We start from the raw sequence: 25,227 nt of genomic DNA on the forward strand, positions 1-25,227 counted from the left end.
TTGTTCACTCCACTCAGCAGTTGTCTGAGCTGTGCATGTTTACAGTATTTTCTGTTTTTACTATTTATTATATAACTATATTAATCACACATTTTCATTTGGCAAGTGATGTGGAAGGAATAATGTCTGGGTCTTTCTCCATATCCAGTGTTGAATTAATTTATTGTATTATTAATTTATTAATTTATTTTTTGTAGTATTACTCAAGGATGACATGTGAATTTGCTGAATGATCCTATTCTTGTCCATTCATATCAAGACAGGCAGCTACTGTAATGCAATGATCCATTCCTGGAAAAGGTGCACAGTGGACAGCTTCTTACTCTATCTGCCATTCTGCATCTTATCTCTGCTATGGTTTACATCATTTTAGTTCCCTACCTAAAATTAATCCTGGGTGGAATTTTGTTTCTCATAACTTCATGCACATGAAAGTTTGCGATGTCTTCTGTCCAGCATCCTCTAGTGTTATCAGTTTAATCTGAGAGTTGTAGGTTTCATCCCCTTTTCAAATGTAAATTGTTTAAAGTTCCGTTTGTTTTCCCAAAAATTATTCCTCTAATTGTCATTTTTGCAATGGGAATATGCATTGGGAATGTTCTGACCTACACTCAGTGCACAGGTTGTGGTTTGCAAAACCATTCCTCTTGATTTCATCACTGACCTTCAGTGAGCATAATGTGATTGTTCTTCCAATGGTTAGAAGATAAAGTTAACTTAATTTATTTATACTGTATTTATTGTGATCATTTTTAAAAGTATGTACATGTAGCTGAAAAGTTTTAATTTATTATTATTGTGAGAATTGCAATGGATAATATATTTCTACATTTAATAAAAAAATCAGTGAAGATGTTACTACATGTTAATTATTCTGAATATTTCACATTTTTGGAATACAAATTTTGTGCACGCTGATCCTCCTCACAGAATATAACATTTCTTCTTCTCACATCTTGTTATAGGTACTTCCCCCGCTTTATTCTTTCCCCTGCAATGTCACACTCAGCATATGAGTACACTTCACAGTGATTCGACTTGATTTTTATCTTCCCTGTATGATACTTGGATTTAAGTTCTTGGTTTTCATCTTCATATTCTCCCTTTGAATGAGGAAATGTTGAATCCGAAGTGAACGTGTAACACAGGCCCATTTTTTAAAAGCGGAAGCCACATGCAGTAGCACTGTCAGGGAGGATAGCGTACGGCTCTTCTTGCTTATATCGGGCTCACTGTGGCAGTGGAGGAGGCTGCAGTTAGGTCAGAATGGGACTGGGATTGAGAACTGATGTGCTTTTAGAATCCAGGATCATAAATTCTAAATTAAAGTTTATTGTCAGAAGCATCAGTGCCCAGGTTATAAATGCCATGAAAATTAGCTTTTTTTTTGCAAGAACAGCACAGCATATTATAAACATTACAAACAGAAGTTAGCAAACATAATTTACACAAAAAAGAAGTCCTGTGCAGTGAGTATATAGAGTTAGGAAAGAGGCTGAGGAGAAGGACCTCCAAGGTAGTGCAGGCAGGAATGGGACACAGGTCGATAAGGTGGTTAAGAAGGCTTATGGGAATAAATATGTGAGGATGTTTCTTTGGAAAGGTAAGATGTCAAGAATATCATTGGAAAAATTGACATGGAAATTTGAGCTCAGAGGGTTACAACTTCCAAATTTTAAGAATTATTATAAAGCAAATCAACTTAGATTTATTGCATCTTTTTTTGAGAAAGATAAACTGGCATGGATCAGAATAGAACTAGATAAAGTAGGAGAAAACATACCAGAAGACTTTATATATAACTGGGAATCTAAATGGATACGGGAAAAGAAAGAATCTCCTATATTAAAACATTTGATTGATTTATGGAATAAGATAAATGTTGACGATGAGACAAAGAAATCCTTATTAGCAAAGAGATCTTTAATTCAAAATAGACTTATTCCTTTTACAATGGATAATCAACTTTTATATAATTGGTTTCAAAAAGGGATTAGATATATAGGAGACTGTTTTGAAGGAGGTATATTAATGTCATTCGATCAATTAAAGAATAAATATAAAGTATCAAACAACACTCTTTTTTGTTACTTTCAACTAAGGGCTTATTTAAGAGAAAAGTTAGGTCAAACAATGTTATTACCGAAACCCAATGAAATAGAAACTTTAATTCAAAAAGGAAAGACTAAAAAATTTATCTCTTGTATGTATAATTTGATTCAAAAACAGGCAATTAAACAAGGAGTCCATAAGTCAAGACAAAAATGGGAAAGTGATTTGAATATTAAAATTGAAGAAAAAAATTGGTCAAGAATATGTCTTGAGAGTATGACAAATACAATAAATGTCCGATTAAGATTAGTGCAATACAATTTTTTACATCAACTATATATTACACCACAAAAAAGAAATAAATTAAACCCAAATTTATCTGATCAGTGTTTCCGATGTAACCAAGAAATTGGTACTTTTTTACATTCTACTTGGTCTTGTTCTAAAATTCAACCTTTTTGGACAAATTTAAGAGTTTTACTGGAACAAATTATTGGAATACAACTTCCACATAATCCAATACTACTTTTACTAGGTGATACTGAAGGGATAAAACCGATATCCAAATTGAATAAATATCAGAAAGAATTTATAAAAATTGCATTGGCAGTAGCCAAAAAAGCTATTGCAGTTACTTGGAAATCGGATACATATTAAAGTATAGATCGTTGGAAGAAAGAAATTTATGGCTGTATTCCACCTGAAAAAATTACTTATAATTTAAGAGATAAATATGAAACATTTTTGAAAATGTGGCGCCCTTATTTACAAAAGACAGGATTAAATATATAGGCGCTCCGAAGATGAAATAATTGGTTATTTGTGGAAAGAAATAAATATATATACTAAAGTTATTACGAACTCCGTGGAGCATGTGGAGATCTTCTAATATCCAGGCATTCCTTTTTTTTCTCTCTTTCTTTCTTTATTCTTTCAGTGGGGATGTTAGGGGGGAGGGGTTAAGGGGAGGGCGGATGGGTAACACATATTTTCTTTTTCGCATACTTTTATTCTGTAACTATTTGAAAACACAATAAAAAAGTTAAAAAAAGAAGGCTTATGGGATACAGTACTTGTTTTTATTATTCGTGGCATTGAGTTCAAAGGTCAAGAGGTTATGTTGCAACTTTATAGACTCTTGTTAGACACTGGAATTAAGGAGATTGAGAGGGGATCTGATTGAAACATATAAGATTATTAAGGGATTGGACAAGATAGAGGCAGGAAATATGTTCCAGATGCTGGGAGATTCCAGTACCAGAGGGCATGGTTTGAGAATAAGGGGTAGGTCATTTAGGACAGAGTTAAGGAAAAACTTCTTCTCCCAGAGAGTGTATTGCATACAGTTCTGGTCACCCCACAATAGGAAGGATGTTGAAGCTTTCGAGAGGGTGCAGAAGAGGTTTACCAGGATGTTGCCTGGTTTAGAGGGCATGTGCTATTATGAGAGGCTGAACAAACTTGGGTTGTTTACTTTGGAGCAGCATAGGCTGGGAGGGAGAGCTGATAGGGATTTATATTCTTTACTCAGAGAGTGGTAGCTGTGTGGAATGAGCTTCCAGTAGAAGTGGTAGAGGCAGGTTCGGTATTGTCATTTAAAGTAAAATTGGATAGGTATATGGACAGGAAAGGAATGGAGATTTATGGGCTGAGTACAGGCCAGTGGGACTGGGTGAGAGTAAGCGTTCGGCACAGACTAGAAGGGCCGAAGTGGCTTGTTTCCGTGCTGTAATTGTTATATGGTTATATGATGATGAGATGCATAGGTAGAGTAGACAGGGAGTATCTTTTTTCTCCCAAGGTAGAAATATCTAATACCAGAGGGCATGCATTGAAGGTGGGTCGGGGTAGGTTCAAAGGGGAATCGAGAGGTAAGTTTTTTTTTACTTTGGAAGTGGTAGATGCCTGGAAAGTGCTGCCTGTATGGTAGTAGAGGCTTTTAAAGAGACGTTTAGATAAGCACGTGGACGTGGATATGAGGAAGATGGAGGTAGGAGGGATTCGTTTTTAATTTATTTTTAAGCTGCCTCGATACAACATTGTGGGCCGAAGGGCCTGTTCCTGTGCTGTACTGTTCTATGTTCTGTAAACTTACAGTAACATAAATTATACACAAGTTACGAAATAAGGAAAGTAGACATAACTACACAAGTAAGTTGTGCAAGTTAATCCAGGGTCGTGTTAGGGTATTTCAGGTCGGTACAGGACCCCGAGACAGTGGGGAAGAAGCTGCTGAAGAGCTTTGAGATGTGAGTCTTCTGGCTCCTCTAGTTTCTGCCTCGTGGGAACGTTTATAATGGATGTTGCTTTCCTGGGGCACTGTCTCTTGCCGATGTCATTTATGGTGTGGAGAGTGACGAAACTGGACGAGCGTACTACACTCTGCAGCCTCTTGAATTCCTGTGCATTGAGTTTCCACAGTTTCTGCAGAAGTTTGGCAGAGTATTCGATGACATTTTGAATCACCTTCAACTAAGAAAATAGGGATGCTGGTCTGGTGCGTGTTCTTCATTGTTGCATCCCGCAGTGGTCGAGTGTGTTGAGTCCTTGGATGTTACCGGTGCATGCTGGCAGTAGTTCGGTAGAGGCTCCTTCAAGCTAAACTGGTTGAAGTGCCCTTCGATACTGAGGAAGGCATTGGGGAGGCCAGTTAATCACGGAGCTCAAACCCTCCGGTGTTAATTTGACATTTGCCTGGGGTGGGAATATATACTTCAACCAGTGTAATATCAGAGAACTCCCGCGCTAGATAGTGACGAAAACCATACGAATGAGATAGAACCCCCTGCTCCGATGACTCCAGCACTTAATCAGGAAGTAGATGTCCTCGCTTCTGAGGTTTTATTGCCGATCCATTCCTGTTGATTAACACGCCCACTTTCGGAAGTGACGAACCGTCACCTTTACCCTGGGACACTTTCGTTTCGGGTGAATTTGCCGCGCAGCTGCAAGCTGAGCTGGAGACTAACCCGCAGAGAGAGCAGGCATCGGAATCGACTTCCGATCCGGAGACGAAAGAAACGCCGAAGTGTCTTCTGTAAAGAACCCAGACACCAGACCATCTTCATAGCGAGCACAGTCGCCACCAGAAGGACGTGTCCCGGGCGCTCTGCACTGACCACCCTGCGATATGGCACCACTGCAGTTGGATGTAACAGAGAAGATCAGCGCTGAAAGATGCAGTGTTACGGTAACCCTGATAAAATGCAGCCCCGACGGATGCACCGACACAGTCACGTCCTCACCCCACCACGTCCCTTGCCAAACTCGACCCACCCTCCACAACACCTTGGACCCCCCGAACTGAACGAACGCACCAAGAGCCTGAGCGCTGCTGCTCTCTCGGGTGGCGGATTTTCCCGTCGCTGCAGGTGGACTCTCCCGCTTTCAGATTCCTTACTTCAGAGCGGAGACCGCTCTCTCCCGACGCGTTCCCAAATATCCCGCAGTCATTTCACTTTTCGAATGTCACCCATTTTCGGATTTTAAGATATAAAATCCGGCAGCATGGCAGAGAGAGAGCTCACAACACGATCCCCAGACACGGGTCTCGGCAGCACCGGCGTCCGCTCCCGGATCACAAGCCGTGGCATTTCCATATCGAGAGTTCCATTCGGCGAACAAGACCCGTTTTCGGAGCTGATTCTGGTCTGAGATCGGTGCTTTATTCAGTGTTGGGTGGAGATGGCATTGGGCCGTGTTTGGAGAGTTTGCAGTGTGTGGCTGTTGTTGACCGTGACCCTGACCCTGGGCTGTGAGAGGTTACAGTTACTGCGAGTTCTCAACACAGAGACTCTGGGCGAACTGAAAGAAATGGTGAGTTGAACCCGCTCCCAGAGACCGGTCCTGACAGTCCCCGGGCTGTTTGCTGTTACCAATGAGGTGATTTCAAAGAGTCTGTTCTCCGGTGTTTCTGTGTGTGGGGATTGTCAGTAACGTTGATATCTTTTGTCTCAGGGTGGCCGCCTCCCTCGACAGTGTGTGACTGAGAGGCTGTCGTTGAAAACCAAGCCCTTGGAGCTGGTGAAACTTTCGGCGGAGGTTCATGTGAGTAAACACTGCATTTTACTTTAATGTAATTAATTCGAGACACTATGTTACGTAATGCGAAGGATCGGATCCGAACTTTATCCAAATAATTTGACTATATCAGAATATGAATTCTTTCTCTCCATGTCACTCTCATTTTCTGACTCTGTCACTCTGAGTTTCAGGACCCCATTCACACGGAATAGATCTCATTTCAATTATCACACTGCTCCCCCCTCTCTCTCTGTCCCACTCACGGGTAATTCACTCTCTGTACCCAATTCCCTCTCATCATTTCACATGTTCTGTCACCAATAAACACGTCACCCATTATCACCTTCTGCTATTTTTTCCTCTCCCTCCCTGTGTGTTCCTCTCTCTCCCCCACCCCCCAGTAACATTGCGAGTTCTGTTGATCACAGGAAATACTTGCATCCTCTCAGATCATCACACTACCCGCGTGCTTCATTGGTGATGGAACCACCTACTTCACTTTAAATGACTGGCGCTGAAGAGTTGTGAGGTTTCTCGTTAAATTATTTTACATTATAGCTGGCCCATCGGTATCAAGGAGATAAAAGCTGAGAGGAGACCGGACAGTGATGTGCCATATCACGTGGTTCTATGATTGTAGACATCTATAAACTTTCCACATGGAAGAGACTTTTATGACCAATGTTATAGATTGAATGCAAAACTTTGGAGTACAGGATAGCAGGAAAAAATCCACAATTCATAGATGGAATTTGGAACAAACATCTTAAGACAGAAACTCTCGCAATATCTGTTCGAAGTTCAAGTAAAGTTATTATCAAAATAGATATATTTCACGATTTACAATCCTGAGATTTGTTTACCTGCTGGCATAGTCAGTAAATACTCAGAAAGAGGTGGCATAGGGTCAGAAGGAGTTGCATCATTGTGGATAGAGCTGTGGATCTGCAAGGGTAAAAAGTCCCTGATGGGAGTTGTATACAGACCCCCAAACAGCAGTAAGGTTCTGGCCTACAAATTACAATGGAGGATAGAAAATGCATGCCAAAAGGGCAATGTTACAACAGTCATGGGGGCTTCAATATACAGGGAGTTTGGGAAAATCAGGCTGGTGTTAGATTACAGGAGGTAGAATTTCTCGAGTGCCTGGCCCTACGAGATGGCTTTTCAGAGCAGCTCGTGGTTGGGCTGACTAGTATCAGCTATTCTGGATAGGGTGATTTGCAAAGGACCAGAATTGATTAGAGAGCTCGAGGTAAAGGAACCTATCAGGGAAAATGATCATAATATGATAAAATTCACCCTGAAATTTGAAAAGGAGAAGCTTCGGATGTATCAGCATTACAATGGTCTATAGGGAATTACAGCGGCATGAGAGAGGAGTTGGCCAAAATCGATTGGAAAAGAACTGGCAGGGATGACAGCAGAGCAGCAATGGTTGGAATTTCTGGAAGCAATCTGGCAGGCCCAGGATATATACATCCCAAAGAGGAAGTAGTATTCTAAAGGAAAGATGACATAACTGTGGCAAAAAAGAGAAATCAAAGCCAACATAAAAGCCAAAAAGAGGGCATATAATTGAACAAAGATTGGTGGGAAGTTAGAGGATTGGGAAGTTTTTAAAAAACTAACAGAAGGCAACTAAAAAAGTCGTTAAGAAGGTAAAGATGGAATAAGAAATAAGCTAGCCAATAATATTAAAGAAGAGATCAAATGTTTCTCCAGATATATAAAGTGCAATAAAGAGAGACAGGAGAGTGGATGAAGGGAAGGCAGTGGATGTTGTCTACATGGACTTCAGTAAGGCCTTTGACAAGGTCCTGCATGGGAGGTTAGTTAGGAAGATTCAGTCGCCTGGTATACATGGTGAGGTAGTAAATTGGATTGGACGTTGGCTCAATGGGAGAAGTCAGAGAGTGGTAGTTGAGGATTGCTACTCTGAGTGGAGGCTTGTCACTAGTGGTGTGCCACAGGGATCAGTGCTGGGTCCATTGTTATTTGTCATCTATATCATTGATCTGGATGATAATGTGGTAAATTGGATCAGCAAATTTGCTGATGATACAAAGATTGGAGGTGTATTGTACAGTGAGGAAGGTTTTCAAAGCTTGCAGAGGGATTTTGACCAGCTGAAAAAATGGGCTGAAAAATGGCAGATGGAGTTTACTGTGAGGTATTGCACTTTGGAAGGACAAACCAAGATAGAACATACAAGGTAAATGGTAGGACACTGCGGAGTGCAGTAGAACAGAGGGATTTGGGAATACAGATACATAATTCCCTTAAAGTGGCATCACCGGTAGATAGGGTCGTAAAGAGAGCTTTTGATACATTGGTCTTTATAAGTCAAAGTATTGAGTATAAGAGTTGGAATGTTATGGTGAGGTTGCAAAAGACATTGGTGAGGCCAAATTTGGAGTATTGTGAGCAGTTTCGGTTACTTAATTACAGGAGTGATGTTAATAAGTTTGAAAGAGTGCAGAGAAGGTTTACAAGTATGCTGCTGGGACTTGAGAAACTGAATTACAGAGGAAGATTGAATAGGTCAGGACTTTATTCCCTGGAGCATAGAAAAATGAGGGGAGATTTGATAGAGGTATATAAAATTATGATGGGCATAGATAGAATGAATGCAAGCAGGCTTTTTCCACTGAGGGCAGGGGAGAAAAAAACCAGAGGACATGGGTTAAGGGTGAAGGGGGAAAAGTGTACAGGGAACATTGGGGGGGGGGGAGCTTCTTCACACAGAGAGTGATGGGAGTGTGGAATGAGCTGCCAGATGAAGTGGTAAATGCGGGCTCATTTAAGAAAAACTTGGACAGGTACATAGATGAGAGGTGTACGGAGGGATATGGTCCAGATGCAGGTTAGTGGGACTAGGCAGAAAAAAGGTTCAGCACAGCCAAGAAGGGCTGAAGGGCCAGTTTCTGTGCTGTAATGTTCTATGGTTCTATGGTTCTATATTGGACCACCGGAAAACGATGCTGGAGGGATAGTAATGTTGGACAGGGAAATGGCGGATGAACTGAGTAAGTATTTTGCATCAGTCTTCACTGTGGAAGACACCAGCAGTATGGTAAAAGTTCCAGGTGTCAGGGATCATGAAGATTGTGTGATGTTACCATGACTAGAGAGAAGGTTCTTGGGAAACTGAAAGGTCTGAAGGTAGATAAGTAACCTGGGCTAGATGATATACACCCCAGAGTTCTGAAAGAGGTGGCTGAAGAGATTGTGGTGGCATTTATAATGATCTTTCAAGAATCACAAGATGCTGGAATGGTTCTGGAAGACTAAAAATTTGCAAATGCCACTCCACTCTTCAAGAAGGGAGAGAGGCAGAAGAAAAGAAACTATAGGCCAGTCAGACTGCCCTCAGTGCCTGGGAAGATGTTGGAGCGAATTATAGAAGATGAGGTCTTAGCGTACTTGCCATAATCAGCATGGTTTCCTCAAGAGAAAATATTGCCTGATAAATCTGTTATAATTTTTTGAAGTAACAAGCAGGATGGAGAAAGGAGAGTTGGTTGATGTGGTGTACTTGGATTTTCAGAAGGCCTTTGGCAAAGTGCTACACATGAGGCTGCTTAACCAGCTATGAGCCCATGGTATTACAGGAAAAATTCTAGCATGGATAAAGCAATGGGTGATTGGCAGGAGGCAAAGACTGGGAATAAAGGGATCCTTTTCTGGTTGGCTGCCGGTGACTAGTGGTGTTCCACAAAGGTCTGTGTTGGGGACCGATTCTTTTTAAGTTATATATCAATGATTTAGATGATGAAATTGATGGCTTTGTTGCAAAGTTTGCAGGAAATTTGAAGGTGGAGGGGTAGGAAGTTTAATTCCATGTCCCATTCCCATTCTGATATGTCAATCCATGGCCTCCTCCTCTGTCAAAATGAAGCCACACTCAGGTTGGAGGAACAACACCTTATATACCAGCTGGGTAGGCTCCAACCTGATGGCATGAACATTGATTTCTCTAAATTCCGTTAATGCCCCTCCTCCCTTTCTTATCCAATCCCTGATTTATTTATTCCCCCCTCTTTGTTTCTCTCTCTGCCCATCACTCTTTGCCTGTTCTCCATCTCCCTCTGGTGTTCCCCTCCCACTTTCTTTCTCCCTAGGCCTCCCGTCCCATGATCCTTTCCCTTCTCCAGCTCTGTATCCATTTTGCCAATCACCTTTCCAGCTCTTAGCTCTACTCACCCCCTCCGGTCTTCTCCTATCATTTTGGATCTCCCCCTCCCCCTCCCACTTTCAAATCTCTTGCTATCTTTCCTTTCAGTTAGTCCTGACAAAGGGTCTCGGCCCAAAACCTCGAAAATGCTTCTCCTTATAGATACTGCCTGGCCTGCTGTGTTCCACCAGCATTTTGTGTGTGTCGCTTGAATTTCCAGCATCTGCAGCTTTCCTAGTGTTTGCAAAGTTAACATGCAACTGTTTATGCCACTGTCTTTATAAGTTACTGTTGAATCTTTTTAACAACCCATTCAGATGACTGTCTGTTTCACCTCCTTGATTCCCCCCTTTATGAGATTGTCGATTTCTATAAACTCTCCCCCTCACTATTTCTGGTGAAAGGAGAGCAGACTCTAGTCTCTGTGTAAGTAGCATCCTGTGGCATTGATGCCATTTCCTCATTCAGTCAAGCGTCTTCTTCTTCTTCATCCGTGTGGTTCATTGCTCATTCCCTGTTGAAATCTCTAGCTGTAGACGGGAACTGCCAATGATGTGGCCTTCAATTCACAGTTGTTAGTAGCCCTCCATTTGCGGTCTGTATATTTTAAGTTGATGTTTGATTTTGTCTTGTACTAAGACTCATAAACATTCTGTTCTAATTCTAAACGTTTGTGAGACCACGGCCCTACTTATGTCCCCATGTGTGTTTTGCACAGGCCCAGGACCGGATCTGGATTGTCCATCAGACCCTGCATCACCTCCGCAGGATCTACAGTATGAACCTGAGCTCAGTCAGCTGGGTCCAGAGCTCAGTGGAACTCCTCCAGCTTCTCTTGGATCGGCAGCTCAGAGTGCTGGATGTCTGTGTCCGGAAACCAGGCTCAGAGTCCAGGCCAAGGAAGAATGCCGCAATTCTTAAATACTTTCAGAAATTGAGAGAGTTTCTGAAACAGAAGGTATATTGATATTAAAACATGTGCCTGCCAATACACTTATTTATCTACTTTATACTTGTTCATTATCTAATTTTTCACTATTGAGTACATTTGCCTATTTGTCCTCCCTTTTAGGGATTCAGCAACTGTGCCTGGGAGACAACCCGCACTGAGACCATGACGCATTTGAAACAGCTCCTTCTCATTATGGCAAAAATCAGCAGAGATCACTGAAGATTTTCCAGAGTCAATTTCATAAGGGACCAAGATTTATGACTATTTATTTAAAATAACTTTCAAGGAAAAGTATATCTGAACAGACTGATGTTACATTGAAAAATAAATTAAACTAAATGCTAGAAATGTTAATGGAAAACCCCAACTGGTGCAAATAATCAGTGCATGTGCAGAAGAAACCTGAGTGAATTCCTCGAGTCAATGCTCATAAACTTGAAACACTAACTGTTGTTCACTCCACTCAGCAGTTGTCTGAGCTGTGCATGTTTACAGTATTTTCTGTTTTTACTATTTATTATATAACTATATTAATCACACATTTTCATTTGGCAAGTGATGTGGAAGGAATAATGTCTGGGTCTTTCTCCATATCCAGTGTTGAATTAATTTATTGTATTATTAATTTATTAATTTATTTTTTGTAGTATTACTCAGTGATGACATGTGAATTTGCTGAATGATCCTATTCTTGTCCATTCATATCAAGACAGGCAGCTACTGTAATGCAATGATCCATTCCTGGAAAAGGTGCACAGTGGACAGCTTCTTACTCTATCTGCCATTCTGCATCTTATCTCTGTTATGGTTTACATCATTTTAGTTCCCTACCTAAAATTAATCCTGGGTGGAATTTTGTTTCTCATAACTTCATGCACATGAAAGTTTGCAATGTCTTCTGTCCAGCATCCTCTAGTGTTATCAGTTTAATCTGAGAGTTGTAGGTTTCAGCCCCTTTTCAAAGGTAAATTGTTTAAAGTTCCATTTGTTTTCCCAAAAATTATTCCTCTAATTGTCATTTTTGCAATGGGAATATGCATTGGGAATGTTCTGACCTACACTCAGTGCACAGGTTGTGGTTTGCAAAACCATTCCTCTTGATTTCATCACTGACCTTCAGTGAGCATAATGTGATTGTTCTTCCAATGGTTAGAAGATAAAGTTAACTTAATTTATTTATAGTGTATTTATTGTGATCATTTTTAAAAGTATGTACATGTAGCTGAAAAGTTTTAATTTATTATTATTGTGAGAATTGCAATGGATAATATATTTCTACATTTAATAAAAAAATCAGTGAAGATGTTACTACATGTTAATTATTCTGAATATTTCACATTTTTGAATACAAATTTTGTGCACGCTGATCCTCCTCACAGAATATAACATTTCTTCTTCTCACACCTTGTTATAGGTACTTCCCCCACTTTATTCTTTCCCCTGCAATGTCACACTCAGCATATGAGTACACTTCACAGTGATTGGACTTGATTTTTATCTTCCCTGTATGATTCTTGGATTTAAGTTCTTGGTTTTCATTTTCATATTCTCCCTTTGAATGAGGAAGTGTTGAATCTGAAGTGAGCGTGTAACACAGGCCCATTTGTTAAAAGCAGAAGCCACATGCAGTAGCACTGTCAGGGAGGATAATGTACGGCTCTTCTTGCTTATATCGGGCTCACTGTGGCAGTGGAGGAGGCTGCAGTTAGGTCAGAATGGGACTGGGATTGAGAACTGACGTGCTTTTAGAATCCAGGATCATAAATTCTAAATTAAAGTTTATTGTCAGAAGCATCAGTGCCCAGGTTATAAATGCCATGAAAATTAGCTTTTTTTTTGCAAGAACAGCACAGCATATTATAAACGTTACAAGCAGAAGTTAGCAAACATAAATTACAAAAAAAAAAGAAGTCCTGTGCAGTGAGTATATAGAGTTAGGAAAGAGGCTGAGGAGAAGGACCTCCAAGGTAGTGCAGGCAGGAATGGGACACAGGTCGATAAGGTGGTTAAGAAGGCATATGGGAATAAATATGTGAGGAAGTTTCTTTGGAAAGGTAAGATGTCAAGAATATCGTTGGAAAAATTGACATGGAAATTTGAGCTCAGAGGGTTACAGCTTCCAAATTTTAAGAATTATTATAAAGCAAATCAACTTAGATTTATTGCATCTTTTTTTGAGAAAGATAAACTGGCATGGATCAGAATAGAACTAGATAAAGTAGGAGAAAACATACCAGAAGACTTTATATATAACTGGGAATCTAAATGGATACGGGAAAAGAAAGAATCTCCTATATTAAAACATTTGATTGATTTATGGGATAAGATAAATGTTGACGATGAGACAAAGAAATCCTTATTAGCAAAGAGATCTTTAATTCAAAATAGACTTATTCCTTTTACAATGGATAATCAACTTTTATATAAATGGTTTCAACAGGGGATTAGATATATAGGAGACTGTTTTGAAGGAGGTATATTAATGTCATTCGATCAATTAAAGAATAAATATAAAGTATCAAACAACACTCTTTTTTGTTACTTTCAACTAAGGGCTTATTTAAGAGAAAAGTTAGGTCAAACAATGTTATTACCGAAACCCAATGAAATAGAAACTTTAATTCAAAAAGGAAAGACTAAAAAATTTATCTCTTGTATGTATAATTTGATTCAAAAACAGGCAATTAAACAATGAGTCCATAAGTCAAGACAAAAATGGGAAAGTGATTTGAATATTAAAATTGAAGAAAAAAATTGGTCAAGAATATGTCTTGAGAGTATGACAAATACAATAAATGTCCGATTAAGATTAGTGCAATACAATTGTTTACATCAACTATATATTACACCACAAAAAAGAAATAAATTAAACCCAAATTTATCTGATCAGTGTTTCCGATGTAACCAAGAAATTGGTACTTTTTTACATTCTATTTGGTCTTGTTCTAAAATTCAACCTTTTTGGACAAATTTAAGAGTTTTACTGGAACAAATTATTGGAATACAACTTCCACATAATCCAATACTACTTTTACTAGGTGATACTGAAGGGATAAAACCGATATCCAAATTGAATAAATATCAGAAAGAATTTATAAAAATTGCATTGGCAGTAGCCAAAAAAGCTATTGCAGTTACTTGGAAATCGGATACATATTTAAGTATAGATTGTTGGAAGAAAGAAATTTATGGCTGTATTCCACTTGAAAAAATTACTTATAATTTAAGAGATAAATATGACACATTTTTGAAAATGTGGCGCCCTTATTTACAAAAGACAGGATTAAATATATAGGCGCTCCGAAGATGAAATAATTGGTTACTTGGGGAGAGAAATAAATATATATACTAAAGTTATTACGAACTCCGTGGAGCATGTGGAGATCTTCGAATATCCAGGCATTCCTTTTTTTTCTTTCCTTCTTTCTTTTTTCTTTCAGTGGGGATGTTAGGGGGGAAGAGTAAAGGGGAGGGGGGTGGGTAACACATATTTTCTTTTTCGCATACTTTTATTCTGTAACTATTTGAAAACGCAATAAAAAGTTAAAAAAGAAGGCTTATGGGATACAGTACTTGTTTTTATTATTCGTGGCATTGAGTTCAAAGGTCAAGAGATTATGTTGCAACTTTATAGACTCTTGTTAGACACTGGAATTAAGGAGATTGAGAGGGGATCTGATTGAAACTTATAAGATTATTAAGGGATTGGACAAGATAGAGGCAGGAAATATGTTCCAGATGCTGGGAGAGTCCAGTACCAGAGGGCATGGTTTGAGAATAAGGGGTAGGTCATTTAGGATAGAGTTAAGGAAAAACTTCTTCTCCCAGAGAGTGTATTGCATACAGTTCTGGTCACCCCACAATAGGAAGGATGCTGAAGCTTTCAAAAGGGTGCAGAAGAGGTTTACCAGGATGTTGCCTGGTTTAGAGGGCATGTGCTATTATGAGAGGCTGAACAAACTTGGGTTGTTTACTTTGGAGCAGCATAGGCTGGGAGGGAGAGCTGATAGGGATTTATATTCTTTACTCAGAGAGTGGTAGCTGTGTGAAATGAGCTTCCAGTAGAAGTGGTAGAGGCAGGTTCGGTATTGTCATTTAAATTAAAATTGGTTAGGTATATGAACAGGAAAGGAATGGAGATTTATGGGCTGAGTACAGGCCAGTGGGACTGGGTGAGAGTAAGCGTTCGGCACAGACTAGAAGGGCCGAGGTGGCTTGTTTCCGTGCTGTAATTGTTATATGGTTATATGATGATGAGATGCATAGGTAGAGTAGACAGGGAGTATCTTTTTTCTCCCAGGGTAGAAATAACTAATACCAGAGGGCATGCATTGAAGGTGGGTCGGGGTAGGTTCAAAGGGGAATCGAGAGCTAAGTTTTTTTTTTACTTTGGAAGTGGTAAATGCCTGGAATGTGCTGCCTGTATGGTAGTAGAGGCTTTTAAAGAGACGTTTAGATAAGCACATGGACGTGGATATGAGGAAGATGGAGGTAGGAGGGATTCGTTTTTAATTTATTTTTCAGCTGCCTCGATACAACATTGTGGGCCGAAGGGCCTGTTCCTGTGCTGTACTGTTCTATGCTCTGTAAACTTACAGTAACATAAATTATACACAAGTTACGAAATAAGGAAAGTAGACATAACTACACAAGTAAGTTGTGCAAGTTAATCCAGGGTCGTGTTAGGGTATTTCAGGTCGGTACAGGACCCCGAGACAGTGGGGAAGAAGCTGCTGAAGAGCTTTGAGATGTGAGTCTTCTGGCTCCTCTAGTTTCTGCCTCGTGGGAACGTTTATAATGGATGTTGCTTTCCTGGGGCACTGTCTCTTGCCGATGTCATTTATGGTGTGGAGAGTGACGAAACTGGACGAGCGTACTACACTCTGCAGACTCTTGAATTCCTGTGCATTGAGTTTCCACAGTTTCTGCAGAAGTTTGGCAGAGTATTCGATGACATTTTGAATCACCTTCAACTAAGAAAATAGGGATGCTGGTCTGGTGCGTGTTCTTCATTGTTGCATCCCGCAGTGGTCGAGTGTGTTGAGTCCTTGGATGTTACCGGTGCATGCTGGCAGTAGTTCGGTAGAGGCTCCTTCAAGCTAAACTGGTTGAAGTGCCCTTCGATACTGAGGAAGGCATTGGGGAGGCCAGTTAATCACGGAGCTCAATCCCTCCGGTGTTAATTTGACATCTGCCTGGGGTGGGAATATATACTTCAACCAGTGTAATATCAGAGAACTCCCGCGCTAGATAGTGACGAAAACCATACGAATGAGATAGAACCCCCTGCTCCGAGGACTCCAGCACTTAATCAGGAAGTAGATGTCCTCGCTTCTGAGGTTTTATTGCCGATCCATTCCTGTTGATTAACACGCCCACTTTCGGAAGTGACGAACCGTCACCTTTACCCTGGGACACTTTAGTTTCGGGTGAATTTGCCGCGCAGCTGCAAGCTGAGCTGGAGACTAACCCGCAGAGAGAGCAGGCATCGGAATCGCCTTCCGATCCGGAGACGAAAGAAACGCCGAAGTGTCTTCTGTAAAGAACCCAGACACCAGACCATCTTCATAGCGAGCACAGTCGCCACCAGAAGGACGTGTCCCGGGCGCTCTGCACTGACCACCCTGCGATATGGCACCACTGCAGTTGGATGTAACAGAGAAGATCAGCGCTGAAAGATGCAGTGTTACGGTAACCCTGATAAAATGCAGCCCCGACGGATGCACCGACACAGTCACGTCCTCACCCCACCACGTCCCTTGCCAAACTCGACCCACCCTCCACAACACCTTGGACCCCCCGAACTGAACGAACGCACCAAGAGCCTGAGCGCTGCTGCTCTCTCCGGTGGCGGATTTTCCCGTCGCTGCAGCTGGACTCTCCCGCTTTCAGATTCCTTACTTCAGAGCGGAGACCGCTCTCTCCCGACGCGTTCCCAAATATCCCGCAGTCATTTCACTTTTCGAATGTCACCCGTTTTCGGATTTTAAGATATAAAATCCGGCAGCATGGCAGAGAGAGCTCACAACACGATCCCCAGACACGGGTCTCGGCAGCACCGGCGTCCGCTCCTGGATCACAAGCCGTGGCATTTCCATATCGAGAGTTCCATTCGGCGAACAAGACCCGTTTTCGGAGTTGATTCTGGTCTCAGATCGGTGCTTTATTCAGTGTTGGGTGGAGATGGCATTGGGCCGTATTTGGAGAGTTTGCAGTGTGTGGCTGTTGTTAACCGTGACCCTGACCCTGGGCTGTGAGAGGTTACAGTTACTGCGAGTTCTCAACACAGAGACTCTGGGCGAACTGAAAGAAATGGTGAGTTGAACCCGCTCCCAGAGACCGGTCCTGACAGTCCCGGGCTGTTTGCTGTTACCGATCAGGTGACTTCAAAGAGTCTGTTCTCCGGTGTTTCTGTGTGTGGGGATTGTCAGTAACGTTGATATCTTCTGTCTCAGGGTGGCCGCCTCCCTCGACAGTGTGTGACTGAGAGGCTGTCGTTGAAAACCAAGCCCTTGGAGCTGGTGAAACTTTCGGCGGAGGTTCATGTGAGTAAACACTGCATTTTACTTTAATGTAATTAATTCGAGACACTATGTTACGTAATGCGAAGGATCGGATCCGAACTTTATCCAAATAATTTGACTATATCAGAATATGAATTCTTTCTCTCCATGTCACTCTCATTTTCTTACTCTGTCACTCTGAGTTTCAGGACCCCATTCACACGGAATAGATCTCATTTCAGTTATCACACTGCTTCCCCCTCTCTCTCTGTCCCACTCACGGGTAATTCACTCTCTGTACCCAGTTCCCTCTCATCATTTCACATGCTCTGTCGCCAATAAATGCGTCACCCTTTATCACCTTCTGCTACTTTTTCCTCTCCCTCCCTGTGTGTTCCTCTCTCTCCCCCACCCCCCAGTAACATTGCGAGTTCTGTTGATCACAGGAAATACTTGCATCCTCTCAGATCATCACACTACCCGCGTGCTTCATTGGTGATGGAACCACCTACTTCACTTTAAATGACTTGCGCTGAAGAATTGTGAGGTTTCTCGTTAAATTATTTTACATTATAGCTGGCCCATCGGTATCAAGGAGATAAAAGCTGAGAGGAGACCGGACAGTGATGTGCCATATCACGTGGTTCTATGATTGTAGACATCCATAAACTTTCCACATGGAAGAGATTTTTATGACCAATGTTATAGATTGAATGCAAAACTTTGGAGTACAGGATAGCAGGAAAAAATCCACAATTCATAGATGAAATTTGGAACAAACATCTTAAGACAGAAACTCTCGCAATATCTGTTCGAAGTTCAAGTAAAGTTATTATCAAAATAGATATATTTCACGATTTACAGTCCTGAGATTTGTTTACCTGCTGGCATAGTCAGTAAATACTCAGAAAGAGGTGGCATAGGGTCAGAAGGTGTTGCATCATTGTGGATAGAGCTGTGGATCTGCAAGGGTAAAAAGTCCCTGATGGGAGTTGTATACAGACCCCCAAACAGCAGTACGGTTCTGGCCTACAAATTACAATGGAGGATAGAAAATGCATGCCAAAAGGGCAATGTTACAACAGTCATGGGGGTCTTCAATATACAGGGAGTTTGGGAAAATCAGGCTGGTGTTAGATTACAGGAGGTAGAATTTCTCGAGTGCCTGGCCCTACGAGATGGCTTTTCAGAGCAGCTCGTGGTTGGGCTGACTAGTATCAGCTATTCTGGATAGGGTGTTTTGCAAAGGACCAGAATTGATTAGAGAGCTCGAGGTAAAAGAACCTATCAGGGAAAATGATCATAATATGATAAAATTCACCCTGAAATTTGAAAAGGAGAAGCTTCGGATGTATCAGCATTACAGTGGTGTATAGGGAATTACAGCGGCATGAGAGAGGAGTTGGCCAAAATCGATTGGAAAAGAGCTGGCAGGGATGACAGCAGAGCAGCAATGGTTGGAATTTCTGGAAGCAATCTGGGAGGCCCAGGATATATACATCCCAAAGAGGAAGTAGTATTCTAAAGGAAAGATGACATAACTGTGGCGAAAAAGAGAAATCAAAGCCAACATAAAAGCCAAAAAGAGGGCATATAATTGAACAAAGATTGGTGGGAAGTTAGAGGATTGGGAAGTTTTTAAAAAACTAACAGAAGGCAACTAAAAAAGTCATTAAGAAGGTAAAGATGTAATATGAAATAAGCTAGCCAATAATATTAAAGAAAAGATCAAAAGTTTCTCCAGATATATAAAGTGCAATATAGAGATACAGGAGAGTGGATGAAGGGATGGCAGTGGATGTTGTCTACATGGACTTCAGTAAGGCCTTTGACAAGGTCCCGCATGGGAGGTTAGTTAGGAAGATTCAGTCACTAGGTATACATGGTGAGGTAGTAAATTGGATTGGACGTTGGCTCAATGGGAGAAGTCAGAGAGTGGTAGTGGAGGATTGCTACTCTGAGTGGAGGCCTGTCACTAGTAGTGTGCCACAAGGATCAGTGCTGGGTCCATTGTTATTTGTCATCTATATCAATGATCTGGATGATAATGTGGTAAATTGGATCAACAAATTTGCTGATGATATAAAGATTGGAGGTGTATTGGACAGTGAGGAAGGTTTTCAAAGCTTGCAGAGGGATTTTGACCAGCTGAAAAAATGGGCTGGAAAATGGCAGATGGAGTTTAATGTGAGGTATTGCACTTTGGAAGGACAAACCAAGATAGAACATACAAGGTAAATGGTAGGTCACTGCGGAGTGCAGTAGAACAGAGGGATCTGGGAATACAGATACATAATTCCCTTAAAGTGGCATCGCCGGTAGATAGGGTCGTAAAGAGTGCTTTTGCTACATTGGCCTTTATAAGTCAAAGCATTGAGTATAAGAGTTGGAATGTTATGGTGAGGTTGCAAAAGAGATTGGTGAGGCCAAATTTGGAGTATTGTGAGCAGTTTTGGTTACTTAATTACAGGAGTGATGTTAATAAGGTTGAAAGAGTGCAGAGAAGGTTTACAAGGATGCTGCTGGGACTTGAGAAACTGAATTACAGAGAAAGGTTGAATAGGTTAGGACTTTATTCCCTGGAGCATAGAAGAATGAGGGGAGATTTGATAGAGGTATATAAAATTATGATGGGCATAGATAGAATGAATGCAAGCAGGCTTTTTCCACTGAAGCCAGGGGAGAAAAAAAAACAGAGAACTTGGGTTAAGGGTGAAGGGGGAAAAGTGTACAGGGAACATTAGGGGGGGGGGGGCTTCTTCACACAGAGAGTGATGGGAGTGTGGAATGAGCTGCCAGATGAAGTGGTAAATGCGGGCTCATTTAAGAAAAACTTGGACAGGTACATAGATGAGAGGTGTACGGAGGGATATGGTCCAGGTGCAGGATAGTGGGACTAGGCAGAAAAAAGGTTCAGCACAGCCAAGAAGGGCTGAAGGACCTGTTTCTGTGCTGTAATGTTCTATGGTTCTATGGTTCTATATTGGACCACCGGAAAACGATGCTGGAGGGATAGTAATGTTGGACAGGGAAATGGCGGATGAACTGAGTAAGTATTTTGCATCAGTCTTCACTGTGGAAGACACCAGCAGTATGGTAAAAGTTCCAGGTGTCAGGGATCATGAAGATTGTGTGATGTTACCATGACTAGAGAGAAGGTTCTTGGGAAACTGAAAGGTCTGAAGGTAGATAAGTAACCTGGGCTAGATGATATACACCCCAGAGTTCTGAAAGAGGTGGCTGAAGAGATTGTGGTGGCATTTATAATGATCTTTCAAGAATCACAAGATGCTGGAATGGTTCTGGAAGACTAAAAATTTGCAAATGCCACTCCACTCTTCAAGAAGGGAGAGAGGCAGAAGAACAGAAACTATAGGCCAGTCAGATTGACCTCAGTGCCTGGGAAGATGTTGGAGCGAATTATAGAAGATGAGGTCTTAGCGTACTTGCCATAATCAGCATGGTTTCCTCAAGAGAAAATATTGCCTGATAAATCTGTTATAATTTTTTGAAGTAACAAGCAGGATGGACAAAGGAGAGTTGGTTGATGTGGTGTACTTGGATTTAAAGAAGGCCTTTGGCAAAGTGCCACACATGAGGCTGCTTAACCAGCTATGAGCCCATGGTATTACAGGAAAAATTCTAGCATGGATAAAGCAATGGGTGATTGGCAGGAGGCAAAGACTGGGAATAAAGAGATCCTTTTCTGGTTGGCTGCCGGTGACTAGTGGTGTTCCACAAAGGTCTGTGTTGGGGACCGATTCTTTTTAAGTTATATATCAATGATTTAGATGATGAAATTGATGGCTTTGTTGCAAAGTTTGCAGGCAATTTGAAGGTGGAGGGGTAGGAAGTTTAATTCCATGTCCCATTCCCATTCTGATATGTCAATCCATGGCCTCCTCTACTGTCAAAATGAAGCCACACTCAGGTTGGAGGAACAACACCTTATATACCAGCTGGGTAGGCTCCAACCTGTTGGCATGAACATTGATTTCTCTAAATTCCGTTAATGCCCCTCCTCCCTTTCTTATCCAATCCCTGATTTATTTATTCCCCCCTCTTTGTTGCTCTCTCTGCCCTTCACTCTTTGCCTGTTCTCCATCTCCCTCTGGTGTTCCCCTCCCCCTTTCTTTCTCCCTAGGCCTCCCGTCCCATGATCCTTTCCCTTCTCCAGCTCTGTATCCCTTTTGCCAATCACCTTTCCAGCTCTTAGCTCAACTCACCCCCTCCGGTCTTCTCCTATCATTTTGGATCTCCCTCTCCCCCTCCCACTTTCAAATCTCTTACTATCTTTCCTTTCAGTTAGTCCTGACAAAGGGTCTCGGCCCGAAACGTCGACAATGCTTCTCCCTATAGATACTGCCTGGCCTGCTGTGTTCCACCAGCAGTTTGTGTGTGTTGCTTGAATTTCCAGCATCTGCAGCTTTCCTCGTATTTGCAAAGTTAACATGCAACTGTTTATGCCACTGTCTTTATAAGTTACTGTTGAATCTTTTTAACAACCCATTCAGACGACTGTCTGTTTCACCTCCGTGATTCCCCCCTTTATGAGATTGTCGATTTCTATAAACTCTCCCCCTCACTATTTCTGGTGAAAGGAGAGCAGACTCTAGTCTCTGTGTCAGTAGCATCCTGTGGCATTGATACCATTCTCTCATTCAGTCAAGCGTCTTCTTCTTCATCCGTGTGGTTCATTGCTCATTCCCTGTTGAAATCTCTAGCTGTAGACGGAAACTGCCAATGATGTGGCCTTCAATTCACAGTTGTTAGTAGCCCTCCATTTGCGGTCTGTATATTTTAAGTTGATGTTTGATTTTGTCTTGTACTAAGACTCATAAACATTCTGTTCTAATTCTAAACGTTTGTGAGACCACGACCCTACTAATGTCCCCATGTGTGTTTTGCACAGGCCCAGGACCGGATCTGGATTGTCCATCAGACCCTGCATCACCTCCGCAGGATCTACAGTATGAACCTGAGCTCAGTCAGCTGGGTCCAGAGCTCAGTGGAACTCCTCCAGCTTCTCTTGGATCGGCAGCTCAGAGTGCTGGATGTCTGTGTCCGGAAACCAGGCTCAGAGTCCAGGCCAAGGAAGAATGCCGCAATTCTTAAATACTTTCAGAAATTGAGAGAGTTTCTGAAACAGAAGGTATATTGATATTAAAACATGTGCCTGCCAATACACTTATTTATCTACTTTATACTTGTTCATTATCTAATTTTTCACTATTGAGTACATTTGCCTTTTTGTCTTCCCTTTTAGGGATTCAGCAACTGTGCCTGGGAGACAACCCGCACTGAGACCATGACGAATTTGAAACAGCTCCTTCTCATTATGGCAAAAATCAGCAGAGATCACTGAAGATTTTCCAGAGTCAATTTCATAAGGGACCAAGATTTAGGACTATTTATTTAAAATAACTTTCAAGGAAAAGTATATCTGAACAGACTGATGTTACATTGAAAAATAAATTAAACTAAATGCTAGAAATGTTAATGGAAAACCCAACTGGTGCAAATAATCAGTGCATGTGCAGAAGAAACCTGAGTTAATTCCTCGAGTCAATGCTCATAAACTTGAAACACTAACTGTTGTTCACTCCACTCAGCAGTTGTCTGAGCTGTGCATGTTTACAGTATTTTCTGTTTTTACTATTTATTATATAACTATATTAATCACACATTTTCATTTGGCAAGTGATGTGGAAGGAATAATGTCTGGGTCTTTCTCCATATCCAGTGTTGAATTAATTTATTGTATTATTAATTTATTTTTTGTAGTATTACTCAGTGATGACATGTGAATTTGCTGAATGATCCTATTCTTGTCCATTCATATCAAGACAGGCAGCTACTGTAATGCAATGATCCATTCCTGGAAAAGGTGCACAGTGGACAGCTTCTTACTCTATCTGCCATTCTGCATCTTATCTCTGTTATGGTTTACATCATTTTAGTTCCCTACCTAAAATTAATACTGGGTGGAATTTTGTTTCTCATAACTTCATGCACATGAAATTTTGCAATGTCTTCTGTCCAGCATCCTCTACTGTTATGAGTTTAATCTGAGAGTTGTAGTTTTCAGCCCCTTTTCAAAGGTAAATTATTTAAAGTTCCGTTTTGATTTCCCAAAAATTATTCCTCTAATTGTCATTTTTGCAATGGGAATATGCATTGGGAATGTTCTGACCTACACTCAGTGCACAGGTTGTGGTTTGCAAAACCATTCCTCTTGATTTCATCACTGACCTTCAGTGAGCATAATGTGATTGTTCTTCCAATGGTTAGAAGATAAAGTTAACTTAATTTATTTATACTGTATTTATTGCGATCATTTTTCAAAGTATGTACATGTAGCTGAAAAATTTTAATTTATTATTATTGTGAGAATTGCAATGGATAATATATTTCTACATTTAATAAAAAAAATCAGTGAAGATGTTACTACATGTTAATTATTCTGAATATTTCACATTTTTGGAATACAAAGTTTGTGCACGCTGATCCTCCTCACAGAATATAACATTTCTTCTTCTCACACCTTGTTATAGGTACTTACCCCGCTTTATTCTTTCCCCTGCAATGTCACACTCAGCATATGAGTACACTTCACAGTGATTCGACTTGATTTTTATCTTCCCTGTATGATACTTGGATTTAAGTTCTTGGTTTTCATCTTCATATTCTCCCTTTGAATGAGGAAGTGTTGAATCTGAAGTGAGCGTGTAACACAGGCCCATTTTTTAAAAGCAGAAGCCACATGCAGTAGCACTGTCAGGGAGGATAACGTACGGCTCTTCTTGCTTAGATCGGGCTCACTGTGGCAGTGGAGGAGGCTGCAGTTAGGTCAGAATGGGACTGGGATTGAGAACTGACGTGCTTTTAGAATCCAGGATCATAAATTCTAAATTAAAGTTTATTGTCAGAAGCATCAGTGCCCAGGTTATAAATGCCATGAAAATTAGCTTTTTTTTTGCAAGAACAGCACAGCATATTATAAACATTACAAACAGAAGTTAGCAAACATAATTTACAAAAAAAAGTCCTGTGCAGTGAGTATATAGAGTTAGGAAAGAGGCTGAGGAGAAGGACCTCCAAGGTAGTGCAGGCAGGAATGGGACACAGGTCTATAATGTGGTTAAGAAGGCTTATGGGATACAGTACTTGTTTTTATTAGTCGTGGCATTGAGCTCAAAGGTCAAGAGCTTATGTTGCATCCAGTTCTGGTCAGCCCACAATAGGAAGGATGTTGAAGCTTTCGAGAGGGTGCAGAAGAGGTTTACCAGGATGTTGCCTGGTTTAGAGGGCATGTGCTATCATGAGAGGCTGAACAAACTTGGGTTGTTTACTTTGGAGCAGCAGAGGCTGGGAGGGAGAGCTGATAGGGGTTTATATTCTTTACTCAGAGAGTGGTAGCTGTGTGAAATGAGCTTCCAGTAGAAGTGGTAGAGGCAGGTTCGGTATTGTCATTTAAAGTAAAATTGGATAGGTATATGGACAGGAAAGGAATGGAGATT

The 25,227-nt window shown here is 41.1% G+C and overlaps 2 protein-coding genes across 2 annotated transcripts; both read left to right on the forward strand.

The window, feature by feature from the left end:
* Positions 1 to 5,147: 5,147 nt before the first annotated feature.
* Positions 5,148 to 11,448, forward strand: LOC140727353 (interferon omega-1-like). The gene is made up of 4 exons (XM_073044627.1): positions 5,148 to 5,242; positions 6,010 to 6,099; positions 10,971 to 11,210; positions 11,325 to 11,448. Exons 1-4 carry the CDS (start codon positions 5,183 to 5,185, stop codon positions 11,421 to 11,423), a joined length of 489 nt encoding a protein of 162 aa, XP_072900728.1. The 5' UTR covers positions 5,148 to 5,182; the 3' UTR covers positions 11,424 to 11,448.
* A 5,352-nt stretch (positions 11,449 to 16,800) lies between these two features.
* LOC140727354 (interferon omega-1-like) lies at positions 16,801 to 23,229 on the forward strand. Its single transcript, XM_073044629.1, has 4 exons — positions 16,801 to 16,895; positions 17,660 to 17,749; positions 22,620 to 22,859; positions 22,974 to 23,229. Exons 1-4 carry the CDS (start codon positions 16,836 to 16,838, stop codon positions 23,070 to 23,072), a joined length of 489 nt encoding a protein of 162 aa, XP_072900730.1. The 5' UTR covers positions 16,801 to 16,835; the 3' UTR covers positions 23,073 to 23,229.
* Positions 23,230 to 25,227: the final 1,998 nt, after the last annotated feature.

Source organism: Hemitrygon akajei, chromosome 5 (assembly GCF_048418815.1).
Source record: "Hemitrygon akajei chromosome 5, sHemAka1.3, whole genome shotgun sequence".
Classification (NCBI taxonomy): domain Eukaryota; kingdom Metazoa; phylum Chordata; class Chondrichthyes; order Myliobatiformes; family Dasyatidae; genus Hemitrygon; species Hemitrygon akajei.

Coding starts and splice junctions, on each gene's coding strand:
- LOC140727353 (XM_073044627.1), top strand. CDS start 5,183: ATGGCACCACTGCAGTTGGATGTAACAGAGAAGATCAGCGCTGAAAGA. Junction 5,243..6,009: donor CTGAAAGATGCAGTGTTACG/GTAACCCTGATA, acceptor CTTTTGTCTCAG/GGTGGCCGCCTCCCTCGACA. Junction 11,211..11,324: donor GAGAGTTTCTGAAACAGAAG/GTATATTGATAT, acceptor CCTCCCTTTTAG/GGATTCAGCAACTGTGCCTG.
- LOC140727354 (XM_073044629.1), top strand. CDS start 16,836: ATGGCACCACTGCAGTTGGATGTAACAGAGAAGATCAGCGCTGAAAGA. Junction 16,896..17,659: donor CTGAAAGATGCAGTGTTACG/GTAACCCTGATA, acceptor CTTCTGTCTCAG/GGTGGCCGCCTCCCTCGACA. Junction 17,750..22,619: donor AACTTTCGGCGGAGGTTCAT/GTGAGTAAACAC, acceptor TGTTTTGCACAG/GCCCAGGACCGGATCTGGAT.